We start from the raw sequence: 17065 nt of genomic DNA, 5'->3' as shown, positions 1-17065 counted from the left end.
GCACGGGCTCTGCATGCCCGTGGGCTGAAGGACTCCCTCTGCACATGAGCAGAGACTTCACACTGACAGCACAGACTGGCTTTGCTACTCAAGGTGTGAGGTTGGGCTTGATTTCCCTTTGTATAGGCTGGAAAATCTTGAGCTAGAAAGCTTGTTATTGATAATAGGACAGGCTTTTCCTTTCTTCATGCAGGGCTCAGGTGGAAACTTTACCAAGAAGTGTTAAATGGACAATTCTCCATCTCTCCCAGGCCCACTATGTGGCAAATCCCCTCTGCTTACAGCTGAGAGGCCAGTCCTGCTTACAGACATTTCCAGTCTCAGCCCCATCACGGTGAACTCTAAAGCTCCACGCTCACTCACTTTGCTCCAGTATTTCAGAGCTACACTTATGTCCTCTGTTTGGAGGCCATCCTCAGGGTAAAGGGAGCGGAAGTAGCTAGAGACCAGGTCCTCAACAAATGTAGATCAACATGGTGCTAATGGGATCAGGAGAACTACAGCAGCTTTCATCAGCTGGGAAATTTGGTCTAAGCATCCAGAGGAGGTGCTTGAACAGCTCCAAAGAGAGACTCTGTGGCCCCATACTGGTCTCTTAAATCAGGATGACTTTATTTGTTCCCATGTCATCCTGGGTGAGAGAGGTCTGGATCACAGTGCAATGAGACACTGAGCTGCTAAGGTGGTTATGGGGACAGAGAGGTCTGAACACATCCAACTGGCTACAAGAAGATGCCAACCAGATGGCCTTGGGCAAGTAGAAAAAGGAAACTCAATTTACCTTTGTTCTTCCTCAAGCTCCTCTTTGGTCATCATTGACTTGTACTGGTTTCCCCTCAGCTTTCCAGGACTGTATTTAAAAGAGAACGGCTCATCTGTAGCTGGAGAGGGAGAGACAAAGAGCAGTGGATTGCATGAGCCAAAGACCTTCCGAGAGCAACGATAACAGCAGTGTGGTGGTTTCCTTGAGATGCTTGCTGACCCCTGTTCCTGCACACACCCCCCAAACACTATGGGCACCCCAAAACACTATTCCTTGGTCAGTTCCAGTCACAAGAAAGCCTGGGCAGGGTCGGGGAAGCTGTATGGATTGCAGAGAGCCAAGGAGGGGCTGGGCAGTGGATGGCAGGACTGCTGGCAACAGTAAGGACTGCTGCAAGCCAGCAGCCCTGCTTAGAAGCAGATACAAGTAAATCCTACAGCACAGGAATGGTGTGCTATTGCTCTCCATGGATTCAAAGCCTTCCAGGCCTATCTTGGCTTATCAAGACATGCTAATCCTGCCCTGATTAGCTCGCAGCGTTTTCCCCTTCTCCCCTCCAGACTCGCATTCCTCCTCCTTCCCTCTCCTTGACCGGGGCCCTTTCCTGTGCCTGGGGCGCAGGGATGGTGCCACGAGCAGAGCAGTTCCAGGCCACACAGCCCAGCCGCTCTCCTGCAGCCCATGACAAAGCCTGTGAAAAAAGGAGGTGCCACACAGCAAATCCTAGGGCTGCAAAGAGAGCTGAGTCAAGGCAGCCCCAGGAGCACCAACGCAGCTGGGTTCAAGCCCCTCTGTCACCAGCTGATGGACCTGGAGAGGAAACTGAGGTCTCCTCCTCCAGGCCTGGGTGCTCTCCTACCCAGCTGGCCAGCCTCAGCCCTGTGCTAATTAGAGCACTGAAGCTCATGGACTCTGAGCCAAAGCTGATCCTTTTCCAATCGGATTTTGTTTGAGCACTGTTTGCTTTTAAAAACCTCTCCCCTTCTTTATCTTCCTACATATGGGAGAAAACAACAGGAGTGGAGGTCAATCCAAAGAGCGGCCTGGGAAAAGCGGCTGCTTTGGATAGTTATTGGTTGTCTCTGGGCTGTTTATCTGCAAGCCTTTATTTCCCAAGGACTGCAGGACTCGGCTGCTTCACATCAAGCCATCTAGTATTGCTGTTTCCACATCCACCCAGAAACATCTGCTGCTTCCACCAACCTTCAGCGCTCTGCAGATGCTTCTATGGGGTCCACAAAAGGAAGAGGTTATTGTATTATCTGCGTGGCCCTGAAAAATTGCACATTATCTACAAACCAAACATCCAAGATGATACCTCCCAGCACCAGCAAGCCACCCAAAGTGGTGAAATTCTGCTGACTTCTGTGGCAGGAGAAAAAGCCTTGACTTGTACACAACTCATAGACCCATCCCCTGTCCCCAGCCACCTAGGAAACCCCTTCCAATCCTTGCTGCTGCTATTGCAGGCTCCACATTCATGCCAGTCTCTCCTCTTTCAACTGCCCAAATGATAAACACCCCACATGCTCTCTCCTCCCTTCCTCACACCCAGAAGGATTCAGCATCAGTGGCTTCCCTTTATTGTCCCCTCCATACTGCCCATAAGGGTTTTCTCCCTGTGTCCAAGGTCAGCTGCTTGATGTAGTGATTTCTCTATGCTCACTCATGCATTCAGCTGCTCACAGAGCTCTCGCAGACCTTGGGGACTCCACAGAAGGGGTAAATCAGAGCCTCATTTTGTAAGTGGGGAAGCCCAAGGTATCAAAACCTCGTGGTGCAAGGCTGTGCCGGCAGGTACGGGACCGAGCGCGCTGGCTGCTGCAAGGCGACTGCCGCTCGCATATGGAGTGTGCCCGGACCGATGGTAACAGGCTGGGAATTTAACAGACTCCTCCCTGCAGAAATCCACATTTCCTCCCTTCTTCTAATAACCCCATCCCTGATCTCGGTGAACTTCCCTGAGAAATCCTGGATTACTCATCCAGAGTTTCTCGAATGTCAAAACCCCATCGGGGCTCCTAGGGGAACAATGAGGCAGACCCTTCCCCTGGCATTTGCACAAGCATCCGAACACAAGAACCTTGAGGCTCCCACAGACCCGACCCCTCAGTTCATCCATATCCTATTTCCCTCAGTGGGAAAACGCTCTGAACAGGCAGACAAACAACTCTGGCCAGCTGAAAACAAGCAGTAACACTGTTTTCAGCGTTATCAGCTTATCAGCCCTTTGGGTGGTCATAAAAGTGCATGGAATGAAAATTCCATGGAACATCCTGTTTCCTAGCCTGATGCAGCACAGGAGCCATTTCGTTATGTCTGTATAGCTTGCCTGATATCAAGGACAATTAAGTTCATTTCCCTTATGTGGCTTTCTACTAAGTAAATTGAAATTTGGGATTTTGCCTGTCCCAAAAAGAGCAGTTTAATTGCCACCCTGCCAGAAAAGAATAAGGACGTGGGCTGCCCACGTCCCTGCCCACACTTTGTGGTTAAAAAGGAGCCAGTGTGCGTCTTTGGAAACCACTGGATGTTTTCTGAGCTCAGGAACTTTCTTTGCAGACTGAAAACAAACTTCAGGAAACACAACGGAAAGGGGGAGGCCCAGGTTTTCATGTGGACAGTGAAAACACTACAGAAATATGAGGTGACCTACTTACTCGGAGCCTCTGTGATCTCATATTAAATAAAACATTTGCCTTTCATCTCTCTGCCCTTGCATTGCCAGCATCATGGCCCTGGGCTGGCAGAGTAGAAGCAGCCCCAAAACTACCTCAGTTCCCAACATGCTCGCAGTGAGTATCTGCCTCCCCGCTGCCAGCCGTGCTGCCTGAAGCCGGGAGGAGGCTGCTCCAGTGGTTTGGGCCACCACAGCAGCATCCCGGGCTGGTGACAGCCTGCCCACGCCATCCCTGTGTGCGTCAGGGAATCCCTGCTGACAGGCTTGCTTGGCAGCTTATATCAAGCCTAAATCTGCCCCTCTCCCATTTATACTCCTTCTCCCTCGTCCTATCCCCACAAGCATTTGTGAACAGCCCCTCTCCAGCTTTCTTGTAGCCCCTTCAAGTGCTGGAAGGTCACTATAAGATCTCCTCTGAGCCTTCTCTTCTCCAGGCTGAACAACCTCAACTTTCTCAGCCTGTTATTCCCAGCTGCACATCGCTCGCCTCCTCCTCCTCGGGCTGAGCTGTACCCAGTCCTGTAATAAGACACCTTAGAAATGGTGCAAATAATTCTAGAAGGGAGTCAGTAGGAGGTAATTAAGGAGGATGCTGATGACGGCCTTTGGCCAGGGACTCTCATCTCCACACGAACCTGAACCGCAGCCATTTTGGGGTGAAGCACAGCAGTGCTGGAGCAGCCCTGAAGCAGAGCTGAACAGAAGGAGGCAGCCCCTGGATCTGTTTGGATCCATCATTCCCCAAACCAGGTCTCCTGCAGTCCGGCACGGTAATGTCTCTGATCACTGGTGCTGCAAGGAAGCCTGACGGGGTGGAATAAGTGTGTTTTGGGGACTCCATTGCCAAAGGCGCTTCCTTCACCTTGTGGGCACAGCACCAGGATTAAAGTTTGATTCTCTGTGGCATTAGGTGTAATCCTCCTGCGCCAGGGGATTGCCAGAAGGGCAGATGGAAAGTGGGGGAGGGAAGGGGGAACACCCCAAGCTCTCCTGCCACCCCAGCTGCCCACGGCCACCCCGGGCAGGGGCTCCTGGCGACATCCCAGCATCTCTGGGGCTGCTCAGGAAAGCAGAGGCCCCTGCGGACACACACTCTTGCTTGGCACCATCTGTTTCATTTTCTTAGGAGTGCAGCAGTTGTCACTCCAATTAGACAATTAATCATTTTCCAATCAACTAATTGGCTAATCAGTTAAACATGGCTCTAACCAAATCCCCTGGAGATCACCCCGGATGTAAGGAAGGAGCTTCGTGGGGCATCACGAAGCTGCCCCATGGCAAACATCCCAAGGGCATCTGGAGGAGCAGACAGGAGCTGCCGCCAGGGCAGGAATCTCCTTTGCATTTCCTGGAGGAAGGAGACCACCTCAAGCACTTGGGGTTTCAGCCCTTGAACCCAGCTGTACACTCCCTGCAAGGTGCTGGCTTGCTTAGCACTCACCCTCCTCATCCTCCGGCTCTCTCACCACCAGCTTCTCGTTTTCTGAGTCTGGATCTTCCTCCTGGAGGAGTCAAAAACAGAGCAGCTGTGAGGAAAAGGTGCTGTGCTGAAAAACACATGCTTAACCAGGGCATCTGAGCCTGCAGTGCAGGGAGGCACAGACCAGAGCTCCCGAGGTGGGCTGGGTGCTCCTTCCCTGCCTCCTTCAGGGAACAGGCCAAAAGGACGCTCGCTAGCAAGCGAGGTTCGTTAGGCTGCTTTACTCTCAGCAGTCAGTGGTGGGGATTTGGCCTGGCTTACCGCCGTCCCACCCAAAGGCTGCAAACTGCAGGTGCCTCCTCATAATCGAGAGGCTTGAACCTGCTATCCCAGTGTCCCCAGGCATAGCTTTGCACCCAAGCACCCTCCTAGCAGCACCCACTGCACCCCCATCCAGCCCAGAGATGTGCAGGGGATGAACCTACGAGCCACGGGGACTTCTCTTGTGTGGCCCCAGGCCCTCCAAGGTGGCGTGGTTGATCTCCAGAGCGTGGACAGGAGGAGCAACAGCATATTTTGTTGGGTTTTTTTAATACATGTAAAGCCATTTTGGAGGTTTTCCGAGATGCGTCCTGCAAGCTCCTGCAAGCTCCAACAAGCTTTATCAAGCTCACATTTCTCCCCCTTGCTGTACACACAGCAAAGTCATGCAGAGAGCAAGCAAGGAGGGAGAGGAGCATTACAGCTCTAGAGATAAGACAGAGACACATGGCAGTGCCCCTGCACTTGTGCCTTCCCCCTGCACAGGGCAGCACCCTGCACCCTGGCTGCAAACCCCTGCGAGACGAGCCTTGAGGTCAATGGCACCACAGAGTCCTCCTGCACCATCTTCCCCCATCCTCCCTGGCCCCACGCACCCGGTTTGAAGCAAGGGGTTGGTGTGCAAAGAGCAAAGCACGTGGGAGAGAGCAGAAAAGGAGCGCGGAAGGAGCCTGGCCGGCTGCTACGCTATTGAGGGGGACATGGGAAAAGTTGGGGTGAAGGAGACCTGAGGGAAATGAAGAGAGTTTGAGAAGGACCCTGCATAGAGATGAGCGCTGGCTTTGCAGCGCTCAGCTTTGGATAAACTGCTGGAGCGTGGTATGCAGCCCAGACCCAGAACTAGGTTAGTTCGTCATCGGTGAGGAATGCGCATTATTCACAGCCATTTGGCTTCTTCTCGCCACCCTGCTCTCCGGCTCCCCAGAAGGACAAGCCACCAAGCCCTCCCGCCCCCAGCAGCCACTGCTATTTCGGGCCACGCTTCCAAACATGGGCACTTCCCAGGCTGCCCCCAGGGCCAGCTGGGAGCAGGGCAGCACCCAACGGGGCGGTCTTGGTGGATGTAAGGAGGGGATGCTCAGCCCTGGCCCTGGGGACTCAGTCATGAGCCTGGGGCAGTGGTTCCTCATCACATCTGCCTCTCCCTGTGAGCCGGGATGCCCCTGGGGACCCCTGACCCCCCAGAAGCTGGCACCAGAAGGGACTGTTCAGCCTGCACCACCCCCAGGCATCAGGAGCTGAGCATTTCTGGGCACTTAACAGTGGAAGAAAATAGGAAATTTGGGTGCCAAACATCCAAGGATGGAAAAATATTTCCACTGCAACCCAGAAGAAGAAACATTTGATTGGAGCAGAGAGGGAGCAGCCAGGGTTGCCAGGCTGGCACGCAACAGCAATGTGCCATGGCCGAGCTGGAAACCCCCAGCAGCTGCAGCCCAATGTTTTTTCTGCTTGGATGGCTTAGAGGCAGATGCCAGCACCTCCTGTCCCCCTGTGCTGCAGCCCTTGACATCCCCATCAGACCGCTCGTTCCCTCATACCCGCAGCCATCTCCTTGCCATCACCAGAGCCACCCAAGCTGCCTAAGCCTGGCCCCCTCACTGCCCCCCAGCAGGAGCCAGGCATCGCTCCCTGCACATCCCAGAAGCACATCTGCACCTGGAGCATCGTTTCTCTCTGCTTTAAATGGACCAAGACTTAAAAGCTCACCCGACCTAGCTGTGTCCCCTCCCCGGCCACTGCTGCCCCAGGACAATATCCCATCATAGAATCATGGAATAGTTTGGGTTGGAAGGGACCTTAAAGCCCATCCAGTTCCAACCCCTGCCATGAGCAGGGACACCTCCCACTGGATCAGGGGCTCCAAGCCCCATCCAACATGGCCTGGAACACCGGCAGCGATGAGGCAGCCACAGCTTCCCTGGGCAACCTGGGCCAGTGTCTCACTACTCTCATGGTGAAGAAATTCTTCCTAATGTCCAGTCTAAATCTTTCCCTCTCCCATTTATACCCATTCCCCCTCATCCTATCCCCACAAGCCTTTATGAACAGCCCCTCCCCAGCTTTCCTGTAGCCCCTTGAGGTACTGGAAGGTCACCACCAACAAGATCACTGTTGGTTGTGCCAACCTCCCCAGCCGGTTCTCCACCCCACGCACCTCTGCCTTGCTGGAAACCTCTGCATGGTCGCATCCACCCTCTGCTTGTCCTGTGTGCCCAAGGCTGGACTCGGGTGAGGCATCCAAAGGTGGGGTCTGGAAAGAGACAAAAGTTTTGCATGCAAACACCTCCGAGTCCTCCTCATGCTTAACCCCTCAGCCCTGGCAGCACCACCACACACGGACAAATCTCTGGATAGGGGTAGTTGCCACCGCCTCTGATTCGCGTGCGAAGCTATGGCTTGGCTGCTGGAGCAAGAAACACCAGAGACCTCAATGCCCAGCCCTGTAGCCAGTCTTTGGAGCTCATAAGCTGCCCTCTGCACCAGCCCATGGGGCCAGGAGCCTTGCAAGGAGCTGCTGATGGTGGGGAGAAGCTGAGCTGACACAGATCAGAGAGGGGAGAGGGGAGAGAGGAGGAGAGAAGGAGAGGTGGAGAGGGGGAGAGGAGGAGAGGAGGAGAGGAGAGGAGAGAGAGGAGAGAGAGGAGAGGCTCACTTCCTTAACACTTGCAGGGCCTGCCCTGCTGGCTACCTTCTCCATCACTAGGTGATACCCCCTTGAAGCCCTCCTGTCCTGCCCTACTGCAATCCCAGAGCTGGAGCTTCCCTGCCCTCCCAGCCCCATGCCAGCTTGGTAACCAGATTGGCCTTGACTTCATGCAAAGCCTCCCTTCCCCTGCCCCGTCCAGCCCAAACACTGCCCAGCCGAACCTTCCCCTGTGTGCTGGTTGTGGAGGGGGTATGCCTGGGCATGGAGTGGGGACATCACATCCCTTGGCCTCGCAGCAAAATCCCAGCGCCAGGCTGGGAGCAGCCTCTAGCCTGGCTTGAAACACAGGCACAGGGATAAAACCCCTGTGCCAGCTGGGGCAGAGGAGAGAGTTCTCACTACCTGGAGCATCCCAACACCCCCAGGGAGTCTGGCCCCACATCTGAGGGCTCCTCAGCCCTGCCACAGCCAGAGAGTGCTGCTGTGCCAGCTCCCCCGCAACGATGGGACAGGAGCAGCCGAGCTGGGGGCTGCCATGCCCTGGTTATGGGATGCTCTGCAAGAGCAGGGCAGAATCCTGCTGCTGAAAAATGGAGAGAGAAGGTGTTGGGGCAACACCGTGAGACCTGACCACCAAAAAGAGCATCAAGAGCATTGCTCCTCCATGTGAAGCACAGTCAGAGCAATACAGGGAGACTGAAGCAGTGGGGAGTGAGGGAAGGGTGGAGCAGGGCCAGACAGCAGCAGGAGCTGCTGGAGAAGCAGGGACCCAAGTGCTCCGGCAGCCCACCTGCGAGCCAGCATCTCGGCACAGTTGCACACTGACCAAGAAAGTCTCCCCACAGGAAAAGAAGGGCAACAAGAAGGGCAGGGCAACAGTACATGTCATTATCTGGGAGCATCTGGAGGAGACTTGACACGGCTGCCCAGGCCAGCTGCTGCAGCAAACAAAGATTGCATTGCTGCTGGCATCAGCAAGGGGATGCATTCAGTGGCAGCTGCTGGGCCCCGAGGCTCCACGGGGCTGGGAACCTGCCCCATGCTCCCTGCCTGCTCCTGCTTGTGGGCAGGATGGACCCAGCCCTCACCACAACACATCCCATGCCTGCTGACATCCGAATCCTACTTTTGCACAGCTTGCCAGTGGCTTTGGGTTAAAGCCACTGCAGGGTTAAAATCCAACAAGTGCTCTACCTTAAATAACAATGCAGCAATCCATCTGTCTTGGCTTTTGGCAGCTCTTAGCCTTGGAGCTGCACCACTTGTTGGATCATCAGAAACACTCTTTTGCCCTTTAGCTTCTACAGCCAACAAGCAAGATGCCTGCAGTGAGACGCCTGCGCATGAAGCTGACTCTGGCAGCAGTGGCTTTGGACCAAAGCAGGAGCAAGGACAAGACCTCCAGGGACATTTGGGGCATTGGCAGCCCCAAGTCACTCAAGGAAGATGGCTCAGATGCCAAGAGCTTGGTGTTGTCTCCCCAGAATCCACGACAGCCCTCTGCCAGCCCTACCGGAGATGGAGGCTTGGCTCCCCATCACAGCATCATCTGGTTTTCAGCTCATTTCTAGCCATTTCCTCCCTACTTCCTCCAAACCTGGCACAAATCTCTCTGAGCAAGGAGTTTCCCTTCCAGGAAAGGACACAAGGAGGCCGTGGGGCTGGTGCATCAATCTCCTTAGTTGGAGGGACAGCTCTGGCACCTATGGGCAGGATGGTGAGACAAACAAGTGCCTCACTCCAGCTCCAGGAGAAGGGACGATCCCAGGCTGGAAAGCAGGGAGAGAAAATTGTCTTGGATTAAACGCCTGGGCCCTGTGTGTTGCCATTTATGGCTGCACTTTCTGCTCCAAGCCTAATGCAAGAGGCTGCAAGAGGGAAAGAAAGCAGACGGGAGACAGTCAGCCAGAGAGAGAAAAGCCAGGAGGGAAAGGAGAAAGAAGAAGCCTTTAAAAAAGAGAATAAACAATAATGTTGGGCAGAGTTTAGCAAAGCAGCTGCTCTGTTGGCAGCTCCCTTTCACCCCGTTGCTGGGGCTCTCTGTCTTCCCCCCAGGCAGAAGGCAGCTGCTGCAGGAGAGCAGTTTTCCTACCACAGGCGAAGGTCCTGCCAGCCCCAGGGTGCCTGGCAGGGGACGGGACTTGTGCAGATACAGTGCATCCAGGTCTGTTCGCCCTGGAGCACAGGGAGGTCTGCTCCCCTCAGTTCCCACATCACCGCTGCAGACAAGGACAAGGCATGGAGCAGCCCTGCTGAAGCTCTAGGGCCATCCAGGCCCTGGTGAGGACGAGAAAAACACGGGCCTGTCTCACAGTGGGGTGAGGAGTCCACAGCAGCCATCCCTGCAGGCACCACGCAGTCCCCCAGCACTGCACCCAGCCAGCCTGCCCGCTGCACCCCCCCGTTCGTTCTGTTGAGAGTACCCCATGGGCATCTCTTCCTGCCATGGATGGGCCAGATGGCATCCTCGGGCAGGGAACAGGGACAGGCAAAGCCTGCTCTCACCTCAGAGCCTTACCCAAAGGCAGAGTCCTCGTGGCCTCTGCTCCAGCAGCCCATGGGCTCTGCGTGGGGCTCCAGGGCCGTACCCAACCCAGAAGGGGCTGAGCAGCAGCCCGACCGCCCACGGTAGGGGGTGCAACGTAAAGCCCCAAAACAGCGGTGCCTCCAAACCGTGTCCCTGCACACAAGCCCCATCTTCCAGCCCCGTGGCTGGGATGGAGATGGGGGCACAACGTGAGCGCCCGTTCCCCAGGGTCGGGGGGACGTAAATCCCACCTTGCTTCCCACTTTGCAGACACTGCGAGGGATGATGCATTAATTATTGGCACAGGCTGCACCAGAGAAGAGACAGGGCACATCCAAGCAGTTATGGATCCAGCAGGAGAACCCCACATCCCTTTGGCAGGGCCTGTGCTGCTGAGGCTGCACAGAGGGGTAGCACATTGCTGCACCCCTCCCCACCTTGTCAGAGCTCCTGCCCCATAACCACATCCCTCCCCACCCCATAAGATCTGCTGCCCAAGCCCTATGGCAGCACAGAGGCAGTCTGTACAGCCATCAATTAAAGCCAGACTAATTAGATAACCTCTCCCTTCCTGCACGGGGAAGACAGGCAGGAGGTTTTAGAGGGGGAGATGGTGACTTTTTAAATTTAAAGAGGGTCCCTGCTGGGGGCTGGGTGGTTTGTGTTTCTGTCCTTTGTGTCCAGGGGTGCTGGGAGCCCCGAGAAGGCACAGATTGTGGTAGGGGCATAGGGGAAAGGCACCAGGAGCTTTGTAGGAGAGGCAAGCGGCATCCCCTTTGTGCCTTTGCTCTCCGAGTGATGCACAGCACTCTGCCGGAACCCGCAGGGTGGGCATGATGTGCCCTGGCCGGGACAAGCTGGGTACCTCCAAGCGCGAGGCCTCCTTGCATCCAGAGCCATCCCCTCTCTCCCCACTGTCACTCACTTGACCCTGCTCTCTTTGAAGCCACCAGCTGCAGGCAACCCTCTGCAAACCAGCCCAGCTGCTGCGCCCGGCAGAGCGCCTGGCACTGCCCGCTCACCCTCCCCATCTCCCGAGCATCCTGGCCAGGACAGCATCCCAGCGGCAGCTCTGGGCTACCACCAAAAACCCTGCCCTGTCCCTGCCATCTGCCACTTGCCCGGCACAAATACTCATTAGGGAACTGAAGTTTTCTGACCGTTTCTTGCAAGAACGAGTCTCAGCAGCCCCAGTGACACTATGGTTCTCACCCAACAGCTTTTCATTAGGGGATCGCTTTGACAGCACCGCCTTCATCCATTAACAAGCTGGGGATGGGATGAGAACAGACAGCGACACACTAATTACCTTTTTTTCAGTGATGGGAGCCAGCAGAAACAAGGGGAAACACTAACAGCAGTTAATGGAAACAAAGACTCTGGAGCTCCTTTCCCTCTGCTGCACTGCTTCATTTTACAACCGCAGGCACGCCACTGCAACCTTCCGTTGCTCCCAGAGAGGGACACGGGGAAGCCTCGACCCTCGCTGCTTTCCCAGCCTGTTTCACGCTGCGGGCTGCCCTTGCAGGAGAGGTGCTGAGCCCCACGGGTGCCCCAGCGCAGGGTGCTTGGCAGCTCCTGGTTTGCCAAGGCAGGGAGAGGGAAGGAAGGTGGCAGCGGGGTGCACGGCTCCAGCCAGCCATGAAACACGCCAAGGCTGCTCTCCCCATGTGAGTTCATCCGTCAGTGTTTTGGTTGAGTGGTTAATGGCTGCAGAGAATCCAGACCCGCCTGGCGCAGTACGCACTGAGCAAAAGGGAGTGGTGGTGGGGGAAAGCAAGTGAGCTCTCGGAGTGCCAAGCACAGCCCTTCGCTTGCTGATGCACCGAGGAGCCCTGAGCTTGCTGCAGCCCCAACGCTGCAGCGAGCGGACAATGTCTGGGAGCCTCGTCTGCTGAGTCACACCAGGGGACCGCAGCCCTCTGCCGAGCCAAGATGGGTTCGACAGAGCACAAAGCCCTCGCTGCTCTGCCCAAGGCCAGTCCCATCCCTGCCAGCAACGTCTGCTGGGCTTTGGCCTAAGCAGCGCCAGAGGAAGAGGAGGAGGAATCAGCTTTGGGGCTATTTGCAGGGAGCAAACCCAGGGGAGAGCTGGGGAGAGCTGGGGATAGTCTCTCCTGCACCCGGAGCAGCGGCCTGGGCACCGCTCCCTGCTCACACGTGTGCGGAGCTCGCTGGAATGACACGTAGTCCTTCTGCCGTGCTACCCAGTGCCACGGCACCAACAGCCCCAGCCAGGCCGCCTGCACTGAGCTGTCCTGGCAGCTGCGAGATCACACGCAGGTCAGCGCTCCCCAACACTTACTCAACAGTGGGAAGCATCCCTCCCCCTTCCCGCTGCTCTCCATCACCCCCGACACCGCAGGCACCACCTGGTCCCTGTGCTTCCCAAACAGATGCTGCTGAGGTCCGAGGCAACTTGCCCTGCTTTGCTCCTATGGTGCAGTAACCATTTTTCAGGTGGAAAAACTGGCCAAGGCCCTCCTCAGCTCCGGTGTCCCCTCTGCTCTGCTGGAAGAGGGGCTGAGGGCAAGGCAGCCAAGCCCCTGGTGCCGTGGAACCCAGCCGGGCTTCTGCAGAACACGACTCCCTGTGCCTTGAGTAAGGGTAAAGGAGGTAAGCCCATTTCTGAAGTCAATAAACATTGCAGCACTGCCTGTTCAAAGAAATCGGGACTGAAAAGCAGCCAGAGGGTAGGAAAAACATTCCTAAGACTCAAGCTAGCCAGAGAGCAGAAGAACCCATAAACTGTGGCAGCACTGGATGCATCCATCTGTCCCAGCAGGGTGATAGAATCATAGAATCATAGAATTATTTGGGTTGGAAGGGACCTTAAAGATCATCCAGTTCCAACCCCCTGCCAAGGGCAGGGATGTCCCACTAGATCAGGCTGCCCTCTTGCACTCAGAAATGCAAATCAGGACGCACCTCAGAGACCGCTGGTGTACCCCAGGCCTTGCAGCAGCTCCAGCTTTGGTGTTGAGCTAGCCCAGTTGGTACCCAGGTGGCTAATGATGGCCCAGGGGCTCTCCAGCGTGATAAGGCACCCAGTGCTCAAAGGCACCAATAAATCACATGGCAGATGCACAGATGTGGCTTCAAGGATGCCAGGATGAGGGAGGGGGCTGTTTGAGAGCTGAACCTTTGCCAACGGGTGCCAGGAAGGGGACAGAGCGAAATCCGAGCTCATAAACAGAAGGCGGGGTGAGGAGGAGCCGGACCCACATCCCAGCCCTGAGAGCAGCTCTGGGCACTCTGGGCTCTCCATGGGCGACGCAGAGCATCCCTGTCCAGCTGGGGTGTGCATCCCCTGGGACTCGCCCAGGGCCATCCGATGAGTCAGCGGCTGTGCTTCCCAAGGCAAGGGCCAACTGTTCTGGAGGCAGTCACTGAGGATAACAAATCCTGCTAATAATAGCCAGCAGGGGCCTGGGCCACGGGCACGACGCATCGCTCCGGGATTCCTGAGCCACCCCAACACCTGATTCCCTGCACTGGGAGAAGGGGCTGCCCCTGGAGAAAGCCACCAACGCCACGAGCGCAGTCCCTCAGATCGTCACCAAGTCCTACATGAGCCAGGCAAGAGCATGGCAAGCTTTTTCCATGGATGCTGGATCGGCCTTTTATTTTTAAAGAAGATCCGGTGCTGGAGGAGGATTTATGGGGCATTTATAGGCATCCTTGCACCAGTTCAGCCAAGGGTCAGACCTTCAAGCCAGTGTTTGGAGGGAGAGGGAAGCCAGTCCCTTCCCCTGGGGTAGGCAAGGACAGCGGGGTGGGGACAGCATGAGGGAACCCCACGCTGGCAAGGGGACAGTTTGCAGCAACCCACAGAGGGAGGATGTAGATGGAAAGAATAAAGACTCACCCCCCCAGCACCTGGATTAGCTCTTGGGAAGACTCCCAGGGGCTGGATGTGCAGACAGGAAAAGCTCATACAGACAAACACTTGTCTTCTCTTAAATCTTCCCTATCTTGATTATTTTTAAGAGTACTCCTTGGGTGGAAAGGAGACTGAACCCCCCTCCACTGCTGCACTCAGGGACAACAGGCTTGTCCCCATCCAAGGGCAAACCCAGGCTTTGGCCAAGACCTCCATTGTCCCCCGCAAATGGACAAACTCCAGCTTTGGCCGGGACCTCCCTTGTCCTCCTAAAAGGGCAAACCTGGGCTCTGGTCAAGACCACTCTTGCCCCCATCCAAGGGCAAACCCGGGCTCTGGCCAGGACCTCTCTTGTTACCCCTACAGGGTAAACCCAGACTTTGGCCAGGACCTCCCTTGTCTCCCCTAAAAAGGACAAACTCCAGCTTTGGCTAAAATCTCCCTTGTCCCCATCTGAGAACAAACCCCAGCTTTGGCCAGGCCCTCCCTTGTCCCTCCAGAAGGGCAAACCCGGGCTCTGTCCGGGTCCGCCCTTGCTGCAGCGCAGATCCCTGCGGGGGGATGGAGGCAGCTGGGGGGAACCCTGCGGGGGGATCACAGGGGTCACCGGCCTCACCTTGCTCTCCGCATCGTCCCTTGGTGGGGGGATGCTCGATGCCGGGGGGATGCTCGGGGTGGCCGAAGGGATGCTCGATGCCCGGGGGATGCTTGGAGCAGCCGAGGGGATGCTCGATGCCGGGGGGATGCTCGGAGCGGCCGAAGGGATGCTCGGGGTGGCGGGAATGCTCGGGGCGACCGAAGGGATGCTCGGATCGGCTGCGGGGATGCTCGGGGTGGCGGGGCTCTGCTCTGCCGCCTCCTCAGGCGGCTCTCCAGCCGCCTCCTTCCCTTCCTCGCCCTCCCCGACCTCCTCCACGGGCAGGCGGTTCCCCTCGCCCCCCGGTGCCGCCCCGGTGCCGCCGCCCCGCAGCCTGATGAAGACGGAGGCGAGGAAGAGGGCGAGGAAGGTGAAGAGCAGCGTGACGGCCACGTTCAGGTCCAGCGGCAGGTCCATGCTGCCGCCCGGCTCCCAGCGCGGCTCGCCGGGGGCTGGACAGGAGCTCGGCAGCCTCTCCCGGCGTCATCTGTTCCAGCCCTGCCCACAACTCTTTATGAATAGCCCCTCCCCAGCTTTCCTGTAGCTTTTTCAGGTGCTGGAAGGTCGCTATAAGATCTGCTCAGAGCCTTCTCCAGGCTGAACAAGCCCAACTCTCAGCCTGTCCTTGTAGGGAAGGTGCTCCAGCCCTTGAATCTTCCTTGTAGCCTCCTCTGGACCTGTTCCAACAGCTCCATCTCCTTCTTACATTGAGGTTTCCAGAATCTCCAGATCTTGGAGAACACCAAGCCCAACCCTACCCATCCACTATTAAATCGCATCCCTAAGTGCTTCATCTACCAATCTTTTAAACCCCTCCAGGGATGGGCACTCCACCACCTCTGCCGGTGCTTGAATCGTATAGGGTGTTTTATGGGGCAAAAGCTCCTACTTTAGCACAGGGTGGACAGCATGGGGTGACCCTTGGGGCAGGGGGGCTGCCACCAAGCCCAGAGGATGACAAGCTGTGGGTGGAAAGGGATAATCCCCACACAGAGTCATAGAATCAACAGGTTGGAAAAGATCATCAAGTCCAACCATTCCTATCTGCCACTAAACCATTGAGAACCATTTCAATGAAGAAATTTTTTCTAATGTCCAATCTGAACTTGCCCTGGTACAACATGAGGCCATTCCCTCTCGTCCTGTCACCTGGGAGAAGAGGTCAGCCCCCACCTCTCTATAACCCCCCTTCAGGGCGTTGTAGACAGTGATAAGATCTCCCCTCAGCCTCCTCTTCTCGAGGATAAACAACCCCAGGTCCCTCAGCCGCTCCTCATAAGACTTGTTCTCCAGCCCCTTCCCCAGCTCTGTTCCCTTCTTCAGCCCCTCAAAGCCTTTCTTGTATTGAGGGGCTCAAAACTGAACCCAGGATCGGAGGTGCATCTTTCACTAAGCACTGCCCTGCACCCAGAAAGTCATCCCCAGCCCCTGCAGCACAGGCGCCTGCATCATCCCTACCTGTTTGATTTGGGAAGGTCTCTGCCTCCCAGGATGCCAGACCCTGGGGGCCACAAAGATGATCCACTGTGAGGACAGGCTGAGAGAGTTGGGGTTGTTCAGCCTGGAGAAGACAAGGCTCTGAGGAGATCTTAGAGCAGCTTCCAGTGCTGAAAGGGGCTCCAGGAAAACTGGGGAGGGGCTCGATGGTTGGACTCGATGATCCAAGAGGTCTTTTCCAACCTGGTAACTCTATGATGCTCTGGATGAGGGAGTGCAGGGTTGGGATGAGGGGAAACGGTTTTAAGCTGAAAGACAGGAGATGAGGATGAGATCTTAGGAAGAAATATTTTTCTGTGAGGCTGGGGAGGCCCTGGCTCAGGTTGCCCAGGGAAGTTGTGACTGCCCCATCCCTGGAGGGGTTCGAGGCCAGGTTGGATGGGGCTTGGAGCCCCTGATCCAGTGGGAGGTGTCCCTGCCCATGGCAGGGGTGGGATTAGGTGGACTTTGAGGTTCCTTCCAGCCCACTCTGTGATTCTGGGCTCAGAGGGGACATACAGGCCCCCTCAGGTGGGTGAGCTGAGCACAACTGCAGAGAGCCCTGTGCAGGCTGGGTGTCAGCTGGGCTCCATGAAGTGCTTAATGAGTGTCTGCACCTTGTTAGCCCTCAGCTGGGCGATGGAGGAGCTGGAGGGGCAAGGGAAGGCTGTCCTGACTCTCCTTAGTGAGGAGTGTCTGGCAGCGCAT

At 56.2% G+C, this 17065-nt stretch overlaps 1 protein-coding gene across 5 annotated transcripts in view; it reads right to left on the bottom strand.

Annotated features, from left to right (window-relative positions):
- The window catches only part of MXRA7 (matrix remodeling associated 7), a 31894-nt gene extending 16424 nt beyond the window's left edge, over positions 1–15470 (bottom strand). The window contains exons 1-4 of one of the 5 annotated variants that reach the window (XM_054082958.1): positions 14861–15446; positions 7343–7438; positions 4885–4945; positions 782–881 (exon numbers count right to left, since the gene is read on the bottom strand). In XM_054082958.1, the coding sequence (XP_053938933.1) occupies positions 782–881; positions 4885–4945; positions 7343–7438; positions 14861–15298 (695 nt within the window). In that variant the 5' untranslated portion in view covers positions 15299–15446. Of the gene's footprint in view, positions 1–781; positions 882–4884; positions 4946–7342; positions 7439–14860 lie in introns of all 5 variants that reach the window. The other 4 variants (XM_054082960.1, XM_054082962.1, XM_054082961.1 and 1 more) reach the window with 4 other exon arrangements.
- Positions 15471–17065: the final 1595 nt, after the last annotated feature.

This window comes from Cuculus canorus, chromosome 18 (genome assembly GCF_017976375.1).
Source record: "Cuculus canorus isolate bCucCan1 chromosome 18, bCucCan1.pri, whole genome shotgun sequence".
Lineage (NCBI taxonomy): Eukaryota > Metazoa > Chordata > Aves > Cuculiformes > Cuculidae > Cuculus > Cuculus canorus.
This window is presented reverse-complemented; position numbering and strand designations above follow the sequence as displayed.